Genomic DNA, 27,054 nt, shown 5'->3' with positions numbered 1-27,054 from the left:
TCCTATGGAAATGATTTTTGGGCCACATCCTATTTACATTTTGGCCCATCAAATTAATGGTTTCAATCATCCTATGGTGTGGGTCGTGCATTAACTTTAAGGCCAAATTTTAGGCCCCTCCCATATTTTTCAAATGAAGTTTCCAATCAACGCCATAGGATAATACAAGCCGTCCAATTGATGGGCCGCAACACAAATAGGTTGTGCCCCCAAAATCATTTCGATGCGATGATCGCAACCCTCCGATTTATAAGGTTTCCTTAATATGGAGTTTCTCTATTGTCTATCATGAGAAGTTAAATATAATTTTTCCCCACTCCCCGTGCATGGGACGAGATTTTTTGCTAGATGGTGGTTTCACTATTTACTGCTGAGGTGGGAACAGGAGAGAAAACGGAAGGATTTTATGAATTTTTGGAAAATTCTTTTTTTTTGACTTTTTTAAACAAAGGCACCCATTCAACCCACATATTTTCAATCCTACCCCTCCTTTAGGCTTTTTAACGAAGGCAACCATTAGAGCCACATAATTTCAATCCTACCCCCCTCCTGTATGCTTTTTAAATAAAATAAATCTAATGGGTGAACTTAACCATCAGATTTAAGAGGAGCAATATATTATGGAAACCTCTATAGATTAGAGGGCTAGGATCAGCCTATGGAAATGATTTTTGGGGCACAGCCTATTGAAGTTGTGTTCCATCACATGGACGGTTTGGATCAACCTATGATGTGGTCTGTACAGTTCTTGGGCCAAGTACAGGTTCAAGATTCGTGACCCGTAAATTTTCCCGAGTCATGTTGACCTTCCCCGTGTCACCCGGACCCTTACAGGTCTGGTCAAACCCTCCCATTTTTTTCAAAATCCTTCAGAGGAACAACATATTATGCAAACCTCTATAGATTGGAGGGCTAGGATCAGCCTATGGAAATGATTTTACAGGCACAACGTATTGATGTTGTGTTCCATCACATGGACGGTTTGGATCAACCTATGATGTAGTCTGTACAGTTCTTGGGCCGGGTACGGGTCCAAGATTCGTGACCCATAAATTTTCCCGGGTCATTTTTACCTCGCCCGAGTTGTGATCATCCCATGGAAATGATTTTTGGGCCACAGCCTATTTACATTGTGGCCCATCAAATTAATGGTTTCAATCATCCTATGGTGTGGGTCGTGCATTAACATTAAGGCCAAATTTTAGGTCCCACCCATATATTTCAAATGAAGTTTGCAATCAACGCCATAGGATAATCCAGGCCGCCCATTTGATGGGTCGCAACGCAAATAGGTTGTGCCCCCAAAATCATTTCGATGGGATGATCGCAACCCTCCGATCTATAAGGTTTCCATAATATGGAGTTTCTCTATTGTCTATCATGAGAAGTTAAATATAATTTTTTCCCACTCCCCGTGCATCGCACGGGGTGTCCCACTAGTGTGTGTGTATATATATATATATATCTACTACTATATGGCTAGAGAAAAAAGGAATTTCTTTTCTTTTTCTGTGGGATTTACACATCAGCATTACTCTTTTACCATTAACCCCTTTGCTGATATCTAACATCTATCGCTATGAGAAATTATTTGAGGGTAAAATCGTAATCTACATATGAAAAGTACCGACCCAAGGTACCTGTCTATGATAATTATGAAAAAAAACTACCAAGAAGAGGTAAAGACATATGACAATGACGAAAGAACTACTTTATATTACGCATGCAGGACACTTGCAAAATATTGACGGATTCTGGGCACCTAACGAGGAACAACAATTATGGAAACCTCTATCGATTGGAGGGCTAGGATCAGCCTATATCAATTGGAGGGCTAGGATCAACCTATGGAAATGATTTTACAAGCACAACCGATTGATGTTGTGTTCCATCACATGGACGGTTTGGATCAACCTATAACCCGCTATAGATCGGAGGGTTCGGATCAACGTATGAAGATTATTTTTGAGGCACAACCTATGTAGGCAGTGGCCCATCTAAAGGACATGGACGGTTTGGATCATCCTATGGTACGGGCCATACTGTACATTTTAATAAAGTGAGGAGTGCGATCATCAAAATACGGTTAGTAGTGCCATTATAAAATATGGTAGTGAGGACATTAGCACTATATATAATTTGAAACCATCGTTGTTATTGGATGTTCCCACGTGGGTCGGGTTCAACCCGAATTTGGGTTGGGTCGGGTTAACCTTTTTCACAAATCGGGTTGGGTTGGGTTGGGAAAAATAAACCCGAAGTGGAAATCGGGTCGGGTCGGGTTGGGCTGTCGGGCAACCCGACCCGACTCGAGACCCGAATTTGGGTTCCATCAGAAGTTCTGTATGTGGAAAAAAGGAATTTCTTTTCTTTTTCTGTGGGATTTACACATCAACATTACTCTTTTACCATAAACCCCTTTGCTGATATCTAACATCTATCTCTATGAGAAATTATTTGAGGGTAAAATCGTAATCCACATATGAAAAGTACGGACCCAGGTACCTATCTATGACAATTATGAAAAAAAACTACCAAGAAGAGGTAAAGACATATGACAATGACGAAAGAACTACTTTATATTACTCATGCAGGACACTTGCAAAATATCGACGGATTTCGGGCACCTAAAGAGGAACAACAATTATGGAAACCTCTATCGATTGGAGGGCTAGGATCAACCTATGGAAATGATTTTACGGGCACAACCGATTGATGTTGTGTTCCATCAGATGGACGGTTTGGATCAACCTATAACCCGCTATAGATCGGAGGGTTCGGATCAACCTATGAAAATTATTTTTTGGGCACAACCTATGTAGGCAGTGGCCCATCTAATGGACGGTTTGGATCATCCTATGGTACGGGCCATACTGTACATTTTAATAAAGCGAGGAGTGCGATCATCAAAATACGGTGAGTAGTGCCATTATAAAATATGGTAGTGAGGACATTAGCACTATATATAATTTGAAACCATCGTTGTTACTTGGATGTTCCCACGCGGGTCAGGTTCAACCCGAATTTGGGTTGGGTCGAGTTAAGCTTTTTCGCAAATCGGGTTGGGTTGGGTTGGGAAAAATAAACCTAAAGTGGAAATCGGGTCGAGTCGGGTTGGGCTGTCGGGCAACCCGACCCGACTCGAAACCCGAATTTGGGTTCTATCTAAAGAAGTTCTGTATATGTGCTTTTCTTTTTCAACATTGAAATACTCTCCACATTCCACAATGGACGGTTTGGATAATCCTATGGTGCGGGCCATACCGTACTTTAATAAAGTGAGGAGTGTGATCATCAAAATATAGTAGTGCGGATAACATTTCCCTTTGTTAATTGTTAATCCCTATTTGGTTTGGATTTTGAGAACCGATTGTGAGTTAAAAACTTATTATTGGTGACTCACTATTGGTTCTCAAAATCCAAAACAACCGGCTTGAGTTGAGGTGGTCAACAATTGGTACCATATCAAATCGGGTCAACCTGACCCAACCCAACCAGAATTGGAAATCAGGTTGGGTTGGGTTGAGGAAATTGCAAATCGGGTTGGGTCGGGTTGAACCCAGTTGGGTTGGAAATCAGGAACTACTTTTCCTTATTTAATATGTGCGGGTCAAATTACGGAAAGTTTGATATTATGAATGCAGGACACCTGTAAAAATATTGACGAATTCTGGGCACCAGCTTATGGAAATTATTTTACGGGCACAACCTATTTATGTTGTGTTCCATCACATGGACGGTTTATATCAACCTATGATGTGGTCTGTACAATTCTTTGTCGGCCCGTACATCGCATGGGGTTTTTTGCTAGTATATATATATATATATATATATATATATATATATATATATATATATATATATATATATATATATATATATATATATATATATATATATATATATAAAGGAATGGAAACTAAGGGAATTATTTCAATTTCTCCCAAAAATCTGTGGGAATTACACATCACTTTGTTTGACTTTTTTTAACAAAGGCACCCATTCAACCCACATATTTACAATCCTACCCCCTCCTTTATGCTTTCTAACAAAGGCACCTGTTAAAGCCACATAATTTCAATCCTACGCCCTCCTTTATGCTTTTTAACAAAGGCACCCATGAAAGCCACATAATTTCAACCTTCCCCCCTCCTTTATGCATTTGTAATAAAAAAAATCCATAGGGTGATCTTAACCGTCCGATGTAAGAGGAATAACCTATTATGGAAACCTCTATCGATTGGACGGCTAGGATCAGCGTATGGAAATGATTTTTGGGGCACAACCTATTGATGTTGTACGGTTCTTGGGCCGGGTACGGGTCCAAGATTCGTGACCCGTAAATTTCCACGTGTCATTTTGACCTGGCCCGTGTCACCCGGACCCTTACGGGTCGGGTCAAACCCTCTCATATTTTTCAAAATCTTTTTTATGGGCCCAAAAATTAATTTCTTTTAATCTTTGCACTGGTCTATCCCCCACAGTTGGTGGACCCAAAAATTATTTTCTTCAAAACTTTGAACAAGGTAGACCCCACCTGTATTTTTCAAAATGAATTGTACGCACCACCCCATGATCCAAACCCCTCCATTTGATAATCATAGCCCTCCGATCTAAAGAAAAACTGCATATTACGGAAACCTCTATAAATTGGAGAGTTATGATCATCCAATGGAAATGATTTTTGGGGCACAACCTATTTACATTGTGGCCCATCAAATGAATGGTTTTGATCATCCTATGGTGTGGGTAGTACATTAACATTAAGGCCAAATTGTAGGCCCCACCCAGATTTTTCAAATTAAGTTTGTGGTTAATGCCATAGGATGATCCAAGCCGTCCATTTGATGGGCCGCGACGCAAATAGGTTGTGCCCCCAAAATCATTTCGATGGGATGATCGCAACCCTCCGATCTATAAGGTTTCCGTAATTTGCAGTTTCTCTACTGTCTATCATGAGAAGCTAAATATAATGTTTTCCCACTCCCCGTAATGTTTTCCAACTCCCCGTCCATCGCACGGGGTGTCCCACTACTATATATGTCCCACAACTATATATATATATAGCAGAAGAGAAAATGAGAGAATTATTTGAATTTCTCCCAAAATTTTATGAGAATTACACATTACTTTTTTTGTACTTTTTTAACAAAGGCACTCATTCAACCCACATATTTTCAATCCTACCCCCTCCTTTATGCTTTTAAACAAGGCACCCATTAAAGCCACATAATTTTAATCCTACCCCCCTCCTTTATGCTTTTTTTAATTATGGAAACCTCTATAGATTGGAGGGCTAGGATCAGCCTATGGAAATGATTTTACGGGCACAACTTATTGATGTTGTGTTCCATCACATGGACGGTTTGGATCAACCTATGATGTGGTTCGTACAGTTCTTTGTTGGCCTGTGCATCGCACGGGGTTTTTTACTAGTATATATATATATATATATGAGGATTTTGCATTCATTTGTTGGGCCCTTGCATAGATAGAGTGTGCCCAAAAAATCAGCTCCATAGGATTATCCTAACCCTTTGATTTGTGGAGGTTAAAAATGGATAGCTTTGTGGAGGTTTATACACGTCTATTTTAACCTCCACAAATCAAAGGGTTAGGATGATCCTATGGAGATGATTTTTTGGGCACACCCTATCCATGTCAGAGCCCATCAAATAAATGACTTGGATCATCCAAACAACGCGGGCCCACTGTGTTTTTGGGCACACCCTATCTATAGGGTTTATACGCATTCATTTTAACCTCTACAAATCTAAGGGTTAGGATGATCCTATGGAGATGATTTTTTGGGCACACCCTATGTCAGGGCCCATCAAATGAATGCTTTGGATCATCCAAACAACGTGGGCCTGCATTTTTGGTCGGCGGACTAGAGAAGGTTCTCTCTCTCTCTCTCTCCATATATATATATATATATATATAGAGAGAGAGAGAGAGAGAACGGTTCCTACACATATGTGTAGATAAGTTATCTACACACTAGCTTAAAATACAGTGGGGGCCACATTATTTGGGTGATCCAAACCATTCATTTTTAAGGCCCTCACATAGATAGGGTGTCCACAAAAAATCAGATCCATAGGATCATCCTAACCATTCGAACTGTGGAGGCAAAAAATGGACTAATTTGTGAAGGTTTAAAGACATCCATTTTACCTCCACAAATCGTAGGGTTGGGATGATCCTATGGATCTGATTTTTTGTAGACACCCTATCTATGTGAGGGCCTTTAAAATGGATGGCTTGGATCACCCAAACAATATGGGCCCCCACTGTATTTTAAGCTAGTGTGTAGAGAACTCTCTACACATATGTGTAGGAACCGTTCTCTCATATATATATATGAGAAACCAGTTTCTACACATAAGTGTAGATAAGTTATCTACACACCTGCTTAAAATACAGTGGAGGGCATATTGTTTGGGTGATCCAAACCATTCATTTGATTGGCCCTCACATAGATAGGGTGTCCACAAAAAATCAGCTCCATAGGATCATCCCAACCCAACGATTTGTGGAGGTAAAATGGACGTGTATAAACCTTCACAAATCTGTCCATTTAGGATATTCCTATGAAGCTAATTTTTTGGGAACACCCTATCTATGTGAGGGCCCATCAAATGAATGGTTTGGATCACCCAAACAATGTTGGCCCCAACTGTATTTTAAGCTAGTGTATAGATAACTTATCTACACTTGTGCGCGTAGATACCATCTTGCCATATATATATATGAGAAAAGGGTTCCTGCAAACGTGTGCAGGTAACTTACCTGCACACGAGTGTAGAAATAGGGTGGGGGCCACATTTTAGTGGAGATCAAAACCATTCATTTGGTAGGCGCTTTCATGGATAAGGTGTGGCCTAAAAATCAACTCCATTGGATTGTCCTAACCCAATCAAAGGTGGGGGGAAAAATGTACAGACACTGTGTGTCCATGTTTCTGCCCATTTTTCCCATCCACAAATGGCAGGGTTAGGATGATCCAATGGGGCTGATTTTTTATACACACCCTATCCATTGAAGGGCCTTCCAAGTGAATGCTTTGGACCCCCAAAAATGTGGGCCCCGACCATGTATTTGCACTCATGTGCAGGTAAGCTTACCTACACATGTGTGTAGGAACCCTTTCCTCTCTCTCTCTCTCTCTCTCTCTCTCTCTCTCTCTCTCTATATATATATATATATATATATATATATATATGTGTGTGTGTGTGTGTGTGTGTGTGTGAAAACGTCAAAACAGTTTCTACACACAAGTGTAGATAAGTTATCTACACACTAGCTTAAAATACAGTGGGGGGCCCACATTGTTTGGGTGATCCAAACCATTCATTTGATGGGCCCTCACATAGATAGGATGTGCCCAAAAAATCAGCTTCATAGGATCATCCTAACCCTTCAAACCGTGGAGGAAAAAAATGGACAGATTTGTGAAGGTTTATACACGTCCATTTTACCTCCACAAATCGAAGGGTTGAGATGATCCTATCGAGCTGATTTTTTGTGGACACCCTATCTATGTGAGGGCCAATTAAATGAATGATCACCCAAACAATATGCCCTCCACTATATTTTAAGCTAGCGTGTAGATAACTTATCTACTACACAACCGTTTTCTCATATATATATATATATATATATATATATATATATATATATATATATATATATATAAAAGCTAGTGTGTAGAAAACTTATCTACTACACAACCGTTTTCTCATATATATATATATATATGTATACATATATATTTATATATATATATATATGTATACATATATATATATATATATATATATATATATATATATATATATACTTTCGGCGGAAATTTCGGGCAAGACAAAAAATTTTGGTTTTGGCTGTGGCTCAATCCATGATGGTGACAGCCTGACCAGCTTAAGTAGCAAAGTGTACAATAAAGAGAGGGTGCCGTTATTAAGACAAGGGAGTGCGGATAAAGAAAAGCTTAATATCAAACCCTTCTTGGAATAGACAAAAAAATTCTTATGCAAAATAATTACTTGGGAATTTTTTTGTTGTCTACGGTTGAGTTTAATTATATGATTATGGTTAATTTAGAGGCTATTATAAATTGAAGGTCCCTCTGTACAAATTTAATAGGATTGGTTCAATTTATCTATTTTCTGATGTAAATAAAGGAACTTTTAGAAATATTTTTGGGCAAATGATGAAAAAAATGCAATGTTTATTCGAAATTCTGAAAAAAGGGTAGTAATTTGTAAATTATAAAAAAAGGGTGTGAGGTGAGAGAAGATTTGTATGAAGATAAATATACCCTTATATTTGGTTTTAACCATTTACACTGTTTGTTTTTTTCTTACTTTCGTTTTTAACATTTGACACTGTTTGTTTTTTTTACCTTTGTCTTCTCCGACGAGAGTTGTCACCGCCGGTGGAGAGACAACCTTTGTCACCGTCGTACGTCGGCGTGAATCTCGGTGACGCACGAGCTACTCGCCGGAAAGCTTCCCCTCTTGCCGGAAATCTGTTTCGTGCACTATTCCAAGGTAATTTTTAAACATTTTCATCTAGGGTTTTGTTAATTTGGGGTTTTTTTCGTCATGGGTTGGATCTCACATAGAAAGCTTCCCCTCTTGCCGGAAATCTGTTTCGTGCACTATTCCAAGGTAATTTTTAAACATTTTCATCTAGGATTTTGTTAATTTGGGGTTTTTTTCGTCATGGGTTGGATCTCACATACCAGGAACTAAGTTTGTTGGTATGTGAAGCTCTTTTAAGTACCTCTTTGGTAGTTTGTGAGAGGGATTTGCATGAGTATGTAGTTTTGAAGCCTTTGAAATGCTTTGCAAGGGGTTTCATTTGTATGGATTTAGAGAATTTTGGGTTTTAATGGGCTGGAACTATTAATTGTTAGAAAGAAAATATTTTGATATAGGGTTTATAGGTTTTCAATGGTTGGGATTTGATTTTGTGTTTGAAAGGGTTTCGTTGAGGGCTTGAAATGGGAATAATGAGTAAGAAAATCAGAGGAGATCTAAATCCCAAGGGGCATTGCCAATCTTCCGCCATTTTTCCTTCGCTAACGATTTGGGAGTATTTTTGAGAAGCAATTGCATTTTGAATCTGTCTCCTTGTATGTTCCTTCTCTTTTGCTGAATGAACTCAATACTAGTTATCTACAAAGCACCTACATGCAAATACACAGATATGTATGTGTATTAGGAATTTAGGAGTAATATTACAGAGAATGTTGTTTCTTGATATGAATGGGTTCTGGTTTTTCTATTATTTATACCCAGTTGCTATCTGATCTTCTGTAACTTGGGATGGTTTAAGGTTCTCTACACAAGCACATACATGCAAAAAAAAATTTGGTTTTAGAGTTTCATATTGGAAATGTTTTTTTTTAAATGTTAAATCATGAAAGCCCAATATTTTATTGTAGGGATTTATAAGTCAATACAACTTTCCCAGACCTACTTACTTTTAGAAGCATTTACCAAAACTTTCTTGAGAGAGATGTCTTCACTTAATATCAGTTCCAAGATTAGCTTACCCTTCAAGTAAATATAAGAAAAAAAGGAATATTTTCCATCTCAAACTTATGACAACCTATGCAACAATTTAGCACTCTAGCAAATGGAAACAGAAGTAGACAAGAACCATCTCAAACTTGTTCTATATTACCCCCTCTCAAACTTGTTCTGTATCACCCCCTTCAATTCCATAAAATGTTTAATCCATGCCATAGTTTCAAAACTCCCCCACATCATCATAGACTCACCCAAGTGAACTCTTTTTAACTTGGCTGTGTTCTTGTCCGAGTCCGCGTTTTGTCCTACAAAGTCCATCAAAGCTCCTCTGATTCTCCTGATTTATGACCCCGTCAACCGAGTACTCAGTCGCATCAACCAAGTACTCAGCCGCATCAACCAAGTCGACTAGGATTCACTTTCGCTGCATTTTCACCCCATCGGCATTTTGAAAAACTGATCCATACTGAGTTACAGAACAACCTGCTATATCATGGAGCAACTTTGCCTGTATTTTTTCCCTTTTAAGATTCCTCCTGTTCTTGAATCTCTTTTTGTTGGTTAAGGTAATGCTAGCCTCGAACAAACTTGATGATTTGAAGTTCTAATTGCCATTGTGATGAATATTTGTTGTCCCTTTTGTTCTTCAACATCTATAATGAAACTTTGATGTAGTTAATGTATTTTTTTTTAGAAAGGGAAAAATACAGATACACCCCTTGTGGTTTGGCCATTTTCCACTTTTAACCCCGTGGTTTGGAAGTTACCAATGACACCCCCTCAACTTTATGAGATTTTTTAGTAGACCCCCGCTGTTGACGGTCCGTTAGTTTAACCTGACGGAATGACTAAAACTAAACATGGTTAGTATTTTGAGGACATAAATACCCTTATCACTGGTTTTAAGCCATTTGCAGAGGGATTAGGGTTACGCCATTTCCCACCGCCACCTCCTTCCACCGCCACCTTCGCCATCTCCGGCCACCACCGTCACCTCCACCACAGACAATGAAACCCCACCCCATGGGTACATTAAACCCACATTTTAAGAAAAAAAATATTGATAAAAACAAAAAAAAGCCCTAAAATATTAGGGTTTTTGTGCAAATCATGATAATGATGTGAATGAAGAGAAATAAAACCCCTAAATCGAGGGTTTGTGTTGATAAATAAATGAGTTGAAAACCCTAATTTTTAGTTGGGGAAGATGGGGGCAGTATAGCCATTTCCCCCTCTCCATCCACTCAGTCACGTTAAAAAAACCCATGGAAAGTTGAGGGGGTGTCGTTGGTAACTTCCAAACCACGAGGTTAAAAGTGGGAAATGGCCAAACCACAGGCTTCTCTCTTAACTCCACCAAAAACAAGAAATGTAACACCAAAATAAGAACTCTTTATATATATCAAAACAACTTACAAAAGATTTCTACACTTGTTCTCCCTTAAGCTTTCACCCTTGAAGCTTCTCTCTTAACTTTCCCTTGAAGTTCTTAAGCTTGCAATCTCTACAACACTACTCCATATTTGTAGACTGAAAAGACTCCTAAAAATAGTAAATACATTAAACCATAGTTGTAGTTCCCATGAGTCATCTAGGAAGTATAAGCAACTACATAGGAATTCCACATTTGTCTCTATGATAAATTAGCTACACAAATTCTCCGTACATTTTCCGTGCATAATAAATAACCTAGAAGACTACATAGACTTTCCACAAAACCATACTAATATTAATTTTGATTTACTATATCCAACACCCCTTAAATGAAAATCCCAAAATATTTCTAGTCTTCATCAACATGATCTTCATATGAGCTTGATGAAATATTCATTTTCAACATAACAATTTCGCCATCAAGCAACTTGATTCGATTCTTCAAATCCACCACACGATCTCTTTCTTCAACTTCAACCGAGGCTTTGAAAAAAAAAGTTTGAGGTCCGGTCCTTCTTTCCAAACACTGTAAATGGGAGGTTTTAACTTAAACTTTTCTGAAGCTTCCATTAGAAATGCTTTGAACAAAACTTGCACAATAATTGTTTCCATCATGGTGCATCAAACATCATAACCGTTGCCTTTTTGCAAGACCAACGGTATAAAGTAAAATTATTCTTTTCCCAACACTCATCGGGCCAATAAGAGAAAATCGTTCTCTTTCTCGGAACAGAAAAGAGGACACTTCTCCTTCCAATCTTGAGAATAAGAGAAGAGTATCATTCTCTTTCTCACACCATAAATTTTGCACCACCCAATGAAATGAAAATACCACAAATAGATATAGAGAAGAGAGTCGTTCTCTATTGTAACAAAAAAAAAAACCTTAAACAAAACCTCCTCGTTAAACCTTTAAATGGACCATAATCCTTTCAACCCAAACACTTGAAGGAAAATTCAGATCTTGAACAACAGTCAACTTTCACATATGTGTGCTCTTTTGACAATAACTCTTTGTAGGAAATTCCGATTGACAATAACACGCCCTATGCTCTGATACCACTTGTTGGCCCCAATAAACATGGATCGATTATATTGTGTTGAGGTCAAGAGAGAAAGGTAAGGGGGCTTGGAGATACACGGGCAAAGGGGACGCGTAGAGCTCCACGAAAAACAAGAAATGTAACACCAAAATAAGAACTCTTTATATATATCAAAACAACTTACAAAAGATTTCTACACTTGTTCTCCCTTAAGCCTTCACCCTTGAAGCTTCTCTCTTAAGTTTCCCTTGAAGTTGTTAAGCTTGCAACGGTTTCATTTGGGGTTTCCATGGTTTTCAATGCTTTTCAATGGTTGCATTGTTTTGAATTTGTTTGAAGGGTTTCAATTAGGGGTTTGAAAGTTAGAACTGTTATTCCATTGAAGTTGGAGCCATGAAACCACATATTCTGCCCAAGTTGGAACCAGTATTCCATGGACCCTGTATCCAGTATTACTGGTTCAAACTGTGTAATTTGTGGTTCCGTACTTCCTCTATCCAGTTATTGTGGTTTGAATTTTCTAATATGTGGTTCCACTAATCGTATTTGTGAACTTTCTAATATGTGGTTCCGTAGTTCCTCTATCCTAACATTGGTTTCAAGTGGTTCGAAGTCTCTAAATAGTGTGTTTTGTACGAACTTTCTGAAACATGGTTTTCTTCGAAGTATCTTTAATTTCAACTTTTCAACTGTCTTATTCTCTTGGTTTATCCTCCTCCAAATTTCAACTTTATACTTGAAGTATCTTCCCCTCCAAGTTTATTCTCCTGGTTTCTGCAGATAAGGACCGGAAGCGGCTCCCCTTTTACTTTGTGAACCCCACTAGGGACCTAACCCAAAACCCCTATAGTCATGCAGCGCGCGAAGTAAAGAAAGAAGAATGTGAATGTAGATGAAGGGTCTTCCACCCGCAAACGGTGTGGGAAGGCTATCCGTGAGCCCTCCCCTAGTTCTCCTGCCTCTGACGAGGATATGGGCAATGAGGATGCAGATGTAGAGGTTGGGTCCCTCGGTCGTATAGAAAGGAAGGGCATACTCCGAGGTAGGAAAGTCATTTTTAAAGATGTCGAAGTTTTTAATGTGAAACCCTTATTTCTGGCCTTTGGATGGGTCAATTTTCTCGAAATTCACTGTGACTCGTACCCGACTCTCGTCAAGCAATTCTATGCCAATTACAGATTCGACAGAGATTTGAAGGTGTTCCAATCCAGAGTAAACAATAAAACCATCCATATGACAGTTCAAAAGTTTTGTGAAGTTGTCTCTCTTCCCACCACAGGCGACGAAATCTACTTTTGGCCCGGAACCATGGATGACATTAGTGCCTGTATACATGATCCGGTCGCCGCCTATGGGGACCTTGGTTGCGAAGGCCCACCTACTGACGGGTCAACCAACGTATCCTACAATTCCCTCAGCCCTAAGTGCAAAGTCCTACACAAGATTCTGACGAGCAATATCACGCCTCGCGGAGGCAATGCTGACATGGTCCGGCCTTTTGAGGCTTTTATTATGCACCGACTTCTTCGCGGCACGCCCCTTCACCTTGGCTATATCCTCCTTAGGTTCATGGAGGACACGAGGACGAAGGCCTTGGCTAGTCTACCATTCGGGATGCTTCTCACACATCTCTTCAACCATGAGAAGTTGATACAAGGTGGTGAAGAACGCCTTAGTCCCTCTACTGTGTTCAATGCTAAAACTATAAAGGCCATGCGGCTTGATATACAGGGCCCTGCTCCCCCTCCTCGTCAGCCGGCTCAGCGTTTTGCATCACAGGAGTTTGTTGCGCAGGAGCTTCGTGCGCATCGTCAGTACCTTGACGGGCAGTTTACCGCGGTTCATCAGCTTCTTCAATCCCATCATCAGGAGCAATTGGCGACTCAACAAGCTTTGACTGGGGTACGCACCAAGGTCTCCACCCTCCACCAGGACTTCGGCACAGCGGTCACCTCACTCACGGAGCAGGTTTCTTCACTCACCAACTTGGTCCGCCGTCTGTTGCCCCCAGATCATTAGACCGTTGCTGTGGTTGATTTACGGATAGATGGATGTTATGTTTTTTTTTTTTTTTTAATTATAAATGGTTGATGGATGTTATGTTATATACGGGTTTCATATGTTATTATGGATGGATGGATAAAATGTTATTATCGTTATATTTCTGTGTCTTGCTTGCATCGTATGTTTCTGATGGTTCTTATAAATTTGATTCAAGTATCTATATAGCTATGGTTGTTTGAAGTGATTTTTGGTGGTTTAAGTTTGAATGGTTTAGCTTCAGTCTCGTACGGTTTGTTATGGTTGCTATTAGTTGGGGAGCCATATGTTGTTTGAACCGATGTTTGATTGTTTAAATTTGAAGGGATTAGCTACGGTTGTCATATATGGTGTTGATGATCTTTACGTCTAGTTGTTTCAAGTTACTTGGGGAGCCCTGTGTTGTTTAAAGTGATTACATATGGTTTCTCTATCCTTGTTGTTTCAATGGAGTAATACTGTGTTTGAATAGACTAATATTGTGTTTCAAGTGATTGTTGCTGCTTTCGACAGATACAGACGAAGTTAACAAAATTGTTGATCTTTCCCATCAATTCTTTCCATCTTCGTCATGTTGAGTAACCCCAGATCATTTTCCATCTGTATATGAAACCTGTTTCTAGCTCAACTGTTTAATAGTCCCATTTTTTGCAGGCGAAATATGTCTTATCTAGATGCTGTCTGTCACGCTTTCACGAGTCCTTACAAAATATTCGGTTACGGGATGTGCATAGGGATTTCATAAAGGATACCCCATTTACAAATTTGATTCTGCATGAGGGCCTCGAAGATGTCGAGTTGCGGAAGAAGATTTTGACGACAATGGTAAATAAATGGGATCCCAAACGGAAAGGTTTTTGTTTGGGCGGCATCGTACTCCCATTTCTAGTTAGTGATGTAGCGAAAATATTAGGTTTAAGTATGATTGGGGAAAGGCCGCAATTTGATTGGTCTAGCAGGGATACTGTGGATGGTTGGAGGTTTGGGGGTCCAACCGCCACCTTTGATGAGGTGGTCAAGGTTATTCATGCCGATATGGATTCAGACGAAGAACACTTTGTGAAGTCGACTGTGAAGCATTTGATATTGTTATTCTGCAGCACTGTCTTGTTTGCGCAGAGGAACCAGAAGGCATGTTCTTGCCTCTTCCCGTATATTGATCTGCAGACTATAGGAAATGTTGCATGGGCTTATCCCGTTCATGAGTTCTTGGTCAAATCATTAGATTCACATGCTGCACTCCGTGGAAAGGGACATATATTGGGTTGCTCTATCCTTTTACAGGTAATTTTCCATTCATTGCATATAGTTTTTTTCTTTGTAGCTTATGCGGATCTAATCTAGTTTCATATCAGGTATGGCTATTTGAGCATACCACGTTATGGGCACCTAATTCTCCTCATGCGTATCCGCGTCTATTTAAGTGGACCGCTCAGATGAATACGAAGAAGATGGAGCATCAACAGTTGATTAACTGTATTCTTCATGGGACGGTGAAAGCCTCAAAGGTGAGAGTATAATTCATATTGGTCGGTGTATGTCTTTCGTGTTATTTTTACAGTCGTATTTGTAATTAATAATATGGAATGTATTCCAGGTGGTTAGGAGGGTCGAAGCTATGGCAAGGGAAGAATCTCTACTTCTACTCCATGATCAACACGATGATGGTAGTATTCCTTGCGATTCAGTCGGTTCAATTGTGGTCGCAGTGGGGGATTGCATGGGTCAAACTCTGCCTGTACTGAGGGATCCAAAGAGGCCAATTGTGACATATCAGAGGAGGGAACGAAGGAGGAGAAGTAGGAGAGGAAGAGGGGAACATGGGAAGTCTGAGGTACATGACTCCGTTAGAAAGAGGTCAGTGGGGGATGGCATGGGTTCAATTGTGCGTGTAGTGGGGGATTCAATGGCTCCAACTGCAGCAGAGCAGGGGATGGAAAGAAGGAGGAGGAGTAGCAGAGAAAGTGGGGCACATGAGAAGTCCGAAGTAGATGAATCTGTTACAATGAGTTCATTGTTGGAGAGGTTAACCAAAGTTGAACGTGAAATGAGGGAGGTAAAAACTCATTTGTTCGGGAGAGATTCCAGAAAGAGGGAAGGTTTGGAGTCAGGGAATAATATCCCAACGAAAATAAGGAGAAAGAGGGAACAAGAGGCCGACAATATGGATGGGGAAGCCGAGATAGTGACAGCGAAGGGGGAAGTAGGGGATGGTGTTTTTGTAGATGATATGGGGAAACACAGAGTTGATGATAGCGTAGAACATATCTCTATTGATAGCCTAATTACTAGGGATGTCAGGGATGCTGCAGCTAAAATGGTTATCTTGCTTGACAGTCCTGATTTGAACCTCAGTAAGAGTAAGAAATCAAATAAGAAAGAAGATGAAAAAGTCATTGGGAGCATTGAAAAAAATGTGAAGCAACGTCGAAGGAAGTTACAACCTAGTAGAGCAGTCAGTTCACCGTATGTCATAAGCAACCAGAAAAGCATGTATGCTCTTCGCAATATCACCGGGCCTGCAGCGATGAAGGTGGATGCACTGGGGGCGCTAGAACCTAGGTAAATTTTCGTACAACCTACATTGTTTTGGAATTCTAATTTCTTCGATTAATTTCATACATAGGTTGATTCAGTACAATTATATGACCAAAGGTTCATAGAGGTAGTTGACTTTTTACTCGATTTGCAGTGAGAGAGTCATTCACAGTGATGGGTACCACATGTGTAAAGAAGACTTGCTTATACTAACCGATCGTAGAGGGTGGATATCATCTCCGGTAAGATGTTATATGGTTCAATTAGTAACGTAAAGCGTGAATAATGCGTTGGTACACATATCTTCTTAAATTCCTTCTCGTTGACCTATGCTCTGTTATGTAGATTGTTAATGTATATACGGATTACTTGAACTTGCGGGACGAATGTTTGAGAACAACAGAAAAGGGATCATGCATTTGCCTTGCTACCCATCTACCTGTGAGATTAAATTCACTTATAAGTAATGGTTTTTGTTTTTGAAGCTGCGGGCAATTCTAACATTTCTTTTTCTGGTTGCAGCAACTTATTCTTGACAAAAGATGTGAACGTCCCGATGCATGTTCCAGATTCGTAACTCGTGTAGAGAACACCCCTCTTCAAGAGATAGGAAAAGTACTCATTCCAATTAACATTGATATGGTTCATTGGGTACTTCTCGTGTTGGATATGGGGCATCGTACCTTCCTTCTTTACGATTCTCTTTACAGTCGCACGGATTGTAGGAAGGTGCAACCCCTTGTGAGTACTACTCTTTACTTCATTCGTATGACAGTTATTAATTAATTTTTTGTTACTACTGCCCTAACGTACGGAATTCTTGATTTGTAGGTCGATTACCTTGTTAAATGGTTCAAAATGGTCAAAGACATTGATATAAGTGCATTCCCCATTGATGTAGTGGTCGATCGGCCCCTACAAGGTAACAGGTATGTTACGTGCAATTACTTCAGTTTACGATACCTCCGTAAACGATTAATTCATCTTCTCGGTTTTGCTTCATGTTTTGCAGCCATGACTGTGGGCTGTTCGTTTTGAAAGAGATGGAATACATTACCCGTGACGCTAGGCTCGATTTCACCCAGAAAGATATTACGGCTATGCGAGCTTCCCTACTTTCGGAAATGTTGAATGGGGTCTATGGGAAAGTATCCCTATAAGTTTTTCACATTCTTACCTCGGAGTCATTGTTGTTGGTTGTACATGCATTAGACTTCAATTGCTTGGCGGCTGATCCGATACTTGGTCTCCTCGTTCCTGAAGTAGGTGGGGGAAATCAACCTGCTAGGGTGAGCGGATATTTTGCAAACAATTGGGAAACATCAAAATGTTCTAGTTATTCATTATGATAATTGTGCTTGTTTGCAGGTAAGGGTTGTTCCAAATCCTGGCTCTCTTCAGCGTTAGTGCCAACTTGAAGAAGTCGTGGATGAGGAATGGCTTCAACATCTGCTCCTTCAATAGCAAGCTTCTAAGTGACCAGGATCGGGAGAAGCGGAAGAAGTTGCAGGAAGAATGGGGGAGATGGGAGAAGCACTGGAGAGAGTTGCATGAGATGGCGAAGGTAGTGATGAAGAGGAAGAATATGAAGCCAAAGAAGTGGAAGTTGAAGAAGTCGTGGATGTTACAGAAGAGATTGTCTCATATGATTTTTTAGTAGTAGTACTCATTGTTGACACTGAATTTTTTTTTTCTTTTAACTTCTACATGTTGATTGTATCTTTATTTTGAACCCATAACTGACACAGCTGGGACTTTTTGTTTCAGTCCCTATGTTCAATGAAAGCAAGAGGCAGGTGCTAATTTTTCCCCCCGCCATTGGTCTTTCATGGGTCCATAAATGTAATCTGCAATTTATTATTTTCGCTGATATTGGCAGTACAATGTTTTGATATTAAGGCGAACTCCTCTTAAAAGTTTCATTTTCTATAAGGTAGTCCGACACAAAAGATATGTGCTTTTAAGATTAAGTTCTTCACATCACGAGTTTACCACCCAAATGATCATCATTAATATGTATTTGTGGACCCCGATCCGAAGAGGTAGTGAGGTGAGGGAAACTAGTCTCGACACCATCCTCTGGATTATCCACGTGTGTGAGAGCTCTGCCAAGGAACTCTCGAAACGGATGCCACCCTCATAGCATAGCACGAGTGGCGATATAAAAGAAAGAGATATGTCTCGATACGGAACCGAGATTCGAAACCGAGACATACCTGAAATAAACTCAGAGTCGCCATCCATGGATATGCCATGGAACCCTAAAATCAAATCCTCTGTGCAATGGATAACCAGAAATATATATGGGTTCGTGCCTGGTTACGAATGGGGAAGGTCTGAGAGCACCCCCGATTCGTCCGAGTGCAAGCACTTGGTCTCTTATGCCATTTATTATTAACTCCAAAGAAGTTTGGGTAAAAATCATCTGAAATGGGAACAATCCTCAGGAATCGTCTACCTAAGCATGCATTTCCTGAGGATAAAGATAATAAACACATATAAAATAAAATGAAAGATGTGCCACCTAAGCATAGCTAGGTTATGAGTGACAAACCTAATGGGTGTCTAAGTTCTGATGTGCAAACACATGCAAGCTACAGCAAAAGGTATAGGGTCAGTACGAGAAAGTAAGAAAACACATCAAAACACATAATAACAACATAATAAATCCTAAGACTCTAAATTATTAGCCCGAGTCCTCGGATGGTCTGGTATTCATCCAAAGAAGCCTACGTATCCCCGCCTCCACGAGAATCAAGGCAACGTAGTTCTTCGCGCCTATTCTAAGCTATGATGCCTAAGACACCTAGCCCTCTATCCTAAACTCGATCTAAAAGACTGGACCAATTATTAAAGTTTATTGTACGATTATTTAAATTCCAGTGAATTGTGAATTTTTAGGACATCCTATATGCCCTAACTAAATGCATGATTAGCCCTAAGCTAATGCAGGTGGTTCCTACAACCTGTGTGTAACTAGGCTGTATTTCCTAAGGTAAACCAAATGTGGACTAGCGTATCCTACTCTAGTCATCACTCGGCGATGAGGATCGCCGACTGACCGGACGGAGGCGCTCCTATAACTCTAGGACAGACCCCTAACTCTAAAACAAGCACACAGCAAACAAACAATCAAACAACCTATCAAAAGGAAAAACCCTAACTCTAAAACTCTCTATCTAGGAGAAACTCCTAACTCTAGAGGAAGATCTTTTGAAAATAAGATTTTAAAGGTTTTTGAAGAAGGTTTAAAACATTTATTTACAATAAAAGTTTGGCTGGACTTGGGATGTAAATCCCAAGCTGCACTACGTACCTCGTGGAAGAGGATCAAGCCAACGTAGTTCGAAACGAACTCTCCTAACTAATACTTCTAAAACACTCAACACTTTAGGCTTTTTTAAGATTTTTCGAATGTTTTTTGAGTTTTAAAATATTTAATGTTTTGGGATTTTTAAATGCTTTAATATGTTTTTGGATTTTAATTGTTTTCACCCTTTTAGTCAAAGACTTAAGGGAAATACACAAAGCAAAACCCTAGGGCTAAACCTTAGGGCAAATAGGGGAAACCCCTAAACAAATAACACTATCAAAAGCAAAGGTAAACGAATCAAAGATTCTCTAATAACACTCCTAAAAGGACAAATGAGTCAAAGACTCTCTAATAACACCGCTAAGAAAGACAAGAGTCAAAGACTTTCTAATAAAACTACTAAAAGGACGAATGAGTCAAAGACTCTCTAATAAAATCACCCAAAGGACGAATGAGTCAAAGACTCCCCGACAAGATCAATAAAGACAACTAGGTCAAAGACTCTAATAACACTATCTAAAGGACGAGCGAGTCAAAGACTCTCCAGCAAAATCAACCAAAGGACGAATGAGTCAAAGACTCTCTGAAAGAAACGGAAACACGATTCAAAGACGCTCTAAGAGAGAAAACACGAGTGAAAGACTCCACTGACAACAACTAAAGGATATACGAGTCAAAGACTCTCTAAAAGATGGAAACACGAGCCAAAGACTCCAAAAACACCGACTAACGGATATACGAGTCAAAGACTCTCTAAGAGATAGAATCACGAGTCAAAGACTCCAAAAACACCGACTAAAGGATAAATGAGTCAAAGACTTTCTAAAAGAGAAAGATTGAGTCAGAACTCTTTAATAACAACACCTGAAAGACAAATGAATCCAAGATTCTCCTACAACACTACTGAAAAGACAAATGAATCAAAGACTCTCTAATAACGCCACCTAAAAGGCGAATGAGTCAAAGACTCTCTAATAACACTATCTAAAGGATGAATGAGTCAAAGACTAAGGAGAAGCTTATAAGCAAAAGGAATAAAAGACCTTGTGCATATTTGGCAAAAGTAAAACACCCAACCGGGCCGGACAGCTACCTAGCCCTAGGGTGCAACAAGTGTGCAACCCAATACCCATAAGGGTAAGGGTATGAAGCCAAGCCGAGTAGGGTGTTCTTCTGAAACCAAACGGCGCACAAAGAGGAGGTTTAGCAAGAGAAAGAGACCGGGCGGGTCTAAAAGGAAATAAGAGACTTTGTGCATATTTGGCAAAGGTAAAAACATCCAGCCGGGCCGGACAGCTACCTAGCCCTCAGGGTGCAACAAATGTGCAACCCAATACCCATAAGGGTAGGGGTATGAAGCCAAGCCGAGTAGGGTGTTCTTCCAAAATCAAAAAGCACACAAAGAGGACTAACGAAAGAATGAGACCAGGCGGGTCTCCCAAACACACAAAGATGGGCTCCAAGTAACCTTATCATTGCCCTTGCAAGGGGTAAGCAAGGCTAAGACAACTAATTGACCAAATTGGTCTCTAATTAACAAATGAACAAACTGAGGTGTAATCTCAGAGAGGATTCTACAAATGAGGCTTGCCTCCAAAGGAGGATTGCCTAATGAGACAGAGTATGTCTCCTAGTACAGGTTATAGTATCTAAAGAAATCTAACAGAAATCTAAAAGACTGTGCTAGTCTAATCAAAGAGAGAGGAAAATGCTACCAGATAATCGCAAATTTCAATCAATTATTATAAAAACAAATCAAATATCAGCAAAATATGATCTACAACTAAAGAGTGCACAATCTGTAATAATAGCAATCATACAATGATAAACAACATTAATTAGTCCAGACCAGCCGCTGGATAGCCTAATAAAGCAAGAAACAACATTAAACACTTCTATGCCCAACCACAAGTACCACTGCCCCAATATGGGGGTGAAATCAGATGATGCTAAAGTAATCATCTGATATCACAAATACACAGGATAATATTTCTATGCCCGCCTTGAGATCAGACAGTACTCATGTCGATAATATCGAATAGAGTAGTCATCTGATCTCCTTCTTTCCTAAAACAATTTATTTAAATAAAAGACAAGTGTATGAACCTTAAGAGAGTCTCACCTGAGCAGTCCATTTATTATCATCTTCAAAACCTAACTCAAAGATTAGTACAAGAGAAGAATATATATAAAAAAGAAATCAAAAGATTATGATAATTCTAATTTATACAAATTGTAGTGCGTAACAGGGGGCATATCTAAAAGGTTGAGTAGGCCTACTAAACAAGAGAGGGGAGCGCTACTTAGATTGAGCGAGTCCCCTAAAGATGGGCTTGGGCTAGCGCCTTCATCGCCCTTTAGGGGACAGAGATACTTTGTTAATGAATGGGTTCTACTCCCCGCCAACATGGATCTAATCTAAGGAAGAAATGGAGGCAAGGGGATGCATTAGTACAAGTTCTAGATAGAACTGAACATTACTGTCCATTAGGGTGCCAAGGTTGGAACTCCTTTTCACTACCCACATTATAACAGCCAAACTCAAGGGAGTCATGAAAGGCCATTACCACACCAAGACAAAGGAAAATCAATAGGACACAGGACCTGATATAGCTGAATCTGCTTTGCTCATATTTCTAAGAAAAATTATATGTAGACACATTGTTATGCCCATCCATCATTACTCACAATCAAATTTTATTGTGCACTGAAAAGGTATTCTGTTATGCTCCATATTATTACTTTACTGGAATAATGTCTAAACAAAACCTATTTCACCTCATATAACAACATTAATATACCTGTTCAAAACAGGGATAGACTAATTTCTTTTCAGATAAACAAAACAGGTTATACTACTCATGTTAAAAATCACCTAAAAACCAGATTAATAATCATAAACAGGAAATCAAAGAAGCAAAAGTCTAACAATCGATACCTTCTCATCTAACAGAGTTGAATGAAACAAAGCAAATTTGTTGCTGCCAGAGGACAAAAACTGACCGGAGATAATGGCACCATTCCCTGCTCAAAATTCCATGCCACCCCTCAAATATTTATGGGCTGCATCTCCTGTGCATAAGAGTAAAGGCATTGGTAGGGTAGATTCGGAGACAAGATGGGGTCGATGGCTGTAAATGGAGGAGGCTTGCCGGAGAAGCTAGCAGATTCTCTTCTCTTCTACTCTCTACTTCTTTAAATGTAATGAAATTGGATTTGGTAGCTTGGATCTGCAATGGGAGGTGTACGGTTGGATTCCAAGATGATCACGGATTCCGACGAGAAGCCTGCCGGAGAAGATGACCATCCGGATCTGAGTTGCAGCCGGAGATGTGATCGGAGAAGACAACGAAGAAGAAAACTTTGATCGGAAAAATGGAGCCGAAGTTAGGGTTTCGGTGGGGAAAAGAAAAGGGGTTTTTCTCTCTCGTTTTCACTCTCTCCCTTTCTCTGCAATCTGCAAGAATAATGAGCCTCCTCTCTTTCTCTTTTCTCAGATCTGAGACTTCAAGATCTCAGATCTGAGACTTCTCTGCTGGCCGGAGCTCCGTTGGGGTTGCCGGAGAAGAAGATATTTGATTAGAAGGACTTTAAACATAGCACCCGGCGATTGGAGCTCTGATTCCGGCCAGTAGATCCGCCGGAGAAGATGAAACCAGATGAGAGCTACTCTCTCCTCCCTCTCTCTCTCTCTCTCTCTCTCTCTCTTTCTCTCTCTCTCTGCATTTCTCCTCTTTTCTCAGATCTGAGATTTCTTTGTATTTCAGATCTAAAAACAAAATCAGATCTGAAAACCTACATGAAAATAAATCAAGGTTTTAATGGAGAAGGAATGGTGGATATGGTTGTAAAGCAGAGGGTTATTGAGATGGTAGTAATAGGGGTGATTGACAAAGAAAATAATTGGATTTGGTTCGGGTTGGCCGGAGATAGGCCGGAGAAGAAGGGCGGAGAATATGGGTTTTCTGGTTTGGGGTGGGTTTGATGGATGTGGTGATCGGAGGTGGTTGAGCGGTGATGGGGACGGTAATGGCCTCTCCTCTCCCTCTATGTCTTCTCCAAAATTGAAGAAAAAACCTCTCTTCCGGCAACTCTCTCGTTCTCCCTCTGCTCTCTGCCTCGAACGAAAAAAATGAGAATCCCCCTTTCTGCTCTTCGCATTTTTTTTTTTATATTAAAAAATCTGGATGCTGATATCCGCACTACCCATTTGATGGGCGCACAAATATTGATGGGCGCGCGAATCAAGCGCGGCCCGGACGGAATTATGCACCCCCCCCTTCATGATAAATTCAACCCCCTTTTTAATCTGTACTGTGCACATTCTCTCGGCTCGTTCACTGAGCGAACGCGCTCGGATTTCGATGAAATTTTACGGAGACCTACGAGAGACCTTAGGCTACCCTAGGGTTCAATTTGGGACCTCAGCTCACTGATTTGACAAGGTTTCACACCAACTAAACGAAATTGGGTCCGGTCAAAATGGGGTGTCTACAAGTAGTTGTCTTCTCATGACCGTGATCTCTGCCTGACTGAACTTTGGCGGCACATCACGTGCCAGGCAATCCATCTCCTTCAGCACAAACAACCCACAATCATTGCTGCAAAAGAAGAAGACATCATCGACCAAGCTCGTGGAGCGCAAATAAGAGGCACAATGAATTTAAGTTTCCTAACCCCTGATTCTAATGAAATTTAGTACCTGTTTCTCTGTATGGGCCTCTTGTCAAGTTCTTCCACTAGAAACTTACTTACGTCCACCTTCCACTTTTCTAAGTATAGCCCCTCCAGGTATCGAACCTATGAAACAATCATTACAGGATAACAGTTTTATATACTTACAAATTTAACGAAGGAAGGTGAGACTCGAACTCACCAATGGTCGAACCTCTGTCCAGTACTTAACATCTTTCAAGGAGTTGTAGATGTAGAACTTTTCGTCCACCATATCAAGGACCAGAAGAATCCAATGCTGAGGGACATGCACCGGGAAGAGGACTCTTTTTAGGGTATCCGGCGGGCATTGATTCAAGCGGCAAACGTACTTCTCAACGGAGTCGGGGCCGGCGTAGCCCTTGTCAGTTATACAATCCTACAGAAGCAATACAAGCAAAGTGATTCGTGACCAAAACACATTCAAAGCTTCCTAAAAAATTATAAAATGAAAGTTTGGGAATGAAAAACGATTTATTCTTACGTAGAGGTAGGTGCTGATGGAAACACAGGCTCTTTCTCTAGGTTTTCTATTCCGTTCATCCCGGACGTTCAGATACTCGCCGTATACGTTCATAAGCTACGTAAGATAAGATATAGATATTAGAGACGAATATCACTACCGAAAGAAGTCAGTATTAGAAAAAATAACCAAAACACTTACCGGAGAAGTTAACCACGCTACGGGGTCGTTAAGAATAACCAAGTCTTCCGCACACATGTACTCGTTGTTGATCTGTATGACTCGGTGGCTGCAAAACTCCGAATTGTTTAGCATTTACAAAGGGTAGATAACTATATTACAGAAGAGCTTCAATCCAATTTACCTTTTGGGAAGTGCAAGAAGCGGTCCGAGCAACCGATGGTTTTGCGGCTCTGTCACCGTCTGTTTATTGTTCGTCTTCTTACGCCCAATACCTCTATACGGCGAACTAGTGTATTGAGAGGCTTTCTTCCTTCTTAAACCCAGCTTCACTACTCTCTCAATACTCCAAACTTTCGGACCCATAGGTTTTACTGGAGTGTCGTGGATGGAAATTACTACCGGCTCTATTCCCTCCCGTCGGTCTTGGCTTCCAAACATGACCAACTGCTGGTCGTCCCCTCCATCCGGACCTTCACCTTCAACCACCTCCGGTGTATCCTGGCTGGGAATGATGACCAACTGTTGGTCATCCCCTCCTTTCATCACCTCCCCCCCTCCTTCATCTCCATCCTGGCCTTCGGCCTCCTGCTCCCCTTCAGCCAGCTTCCTCTTCAACTCAGCTACTTCATCTTCCAACTCAGCTACTTCATCTTCAAGTTGTCTTAACCTCCCCACTATGAAATTTAATTCAGCCCTGCTTATAGGCTTCTCTTCTCCATCCACTTTATTCTTTTCCTTATCAGTTTCTTTTTTTGTCCATCTTCTTCTCTTAACAGCTACGTTGCTCTGCAAAACGTAAATGTGAAGTTAATAACATATGAAATATATAGTTATTGAAAATGAACTATAAAGACCGTACCAGTAGACTCAGGGACGCTTCGTTTCTTCCTCTGAAATGTGAATGTCTTGGAGACGATCCTTGTCTCCAACACCTTTTCTCTTATAAACCTACGAAGATTAAAGGAAATTTAGATAACTTGAATACAATGACCCTATGTAAGCAAGAGAGTGATGTTCCTTACCATTGATATCGGAGTAGAATGTTTTGCGATCAACACATTGTCGACATCTAAGACATCATCTTCTACGACGAACTGCCGCTGTCCCTCTTCTCGAGGAAGAAGAGGATCGTCGAGATTGTCTACATCATCTGCTACGATGGATAAGAGACTCTCTTCTTCAGGAATAGGTAGTAAGCACTTCAGAACCTGAAATCGAATAGTTCATTTCGGTTAGAATAAGTGAGACCTAGAGGAGTACAGAAGCTTTACGTCTCACCTCCTTCTTTTTTAGCTTCCTATCACGGATCAGGGTAATGAGGGTTGTATGCTCCTTCATCCGTGTATCGATCCTCGCGGTCCACTTCAATAGGCGTGGACGCGCATCTGGAACTGAAGGTTCCCACAGGGTAGTATGCTCGAATAGCCACACCTGGAATGAAGACGTACGATGATTAGAGAACAAAAATTTAACTTACATATCACTTATATGGTACATACTATATGTACTCTTTACCTGTAGCAGAATAGCACAACCGTTGATATATCCCATCCCTTTCTTCGAATATGAATCCAATGACTCTATGAGGAAGTCATAGACAGGGTATGCCCAACCAATTCTTCTGATGGTCTCTGCTTCTAAGTAGGGGAAAATGCAGGATTTCGTCTTGTGATCCGTGGCGTCGGCATGTGCAAAAAGCACAGAGCATCAGAGGAGTAGCAAGACATGTCTGACTGTTGCCTGGATCGATAAAATCTCGTCCGACATGGACTCTGTCCTAATAAC

At 40.3% G+C, this 27,054-nt stretch overlaps 1 protein-coding gene across 1 annotated transcript; it reads right to left on the bottom strand.

The window, feature by feature from the left end:
- Positions 1–24,387: 24,387 nt before the first annotated feature.
- LOC143850260 (uncharacterized) lies at positions 24,388–26,820 on the bottom strand. The gene is made up of 9 exons (XM_077359522.1): positions 26,785–26,820; positions 26,548–26,700; positions 26,292–26,477; positions 25,451–26,055; positions 25,288–25,375; positions 25,108–25,203; positions 24,787–25,002; positions 24,613–24,710; positions 24,388–24,511 (listed from the first exon to the last, which is right to left on the bottom strand). The coding sequence occupies exons 1-9, from the start codon at positions 26,818–26,820 to the stop codon at positions 24,388–24,390; spliced, it is 1,602 nt and encodes a 533-aa protein (XP_077215637.1).
- Between the last annotated feature and the right edge of the window lie 234 nt (positions 26,821–27,054).

Source organism: Tasmannia lanceolata, unplaced genomic scaffold (genome assembly GCF_043159265.1).
Source record: "Tasmannia lanceolata isolate RefF3 unplaced genomic scaffold, GAP_Taslan_0.1 ptg000018l, whole genome shotgun sequence".
Lineage (NCBI taxonomy): Eukaryota > Viridiplantae > Streptophyta > Magnoliopsida > Canellales > Winteraceae > Tasmannia > Tasmannia lanceolata.
This window is presented reverse-complemented; position numbering and strand designations above follow the sequence as displayed.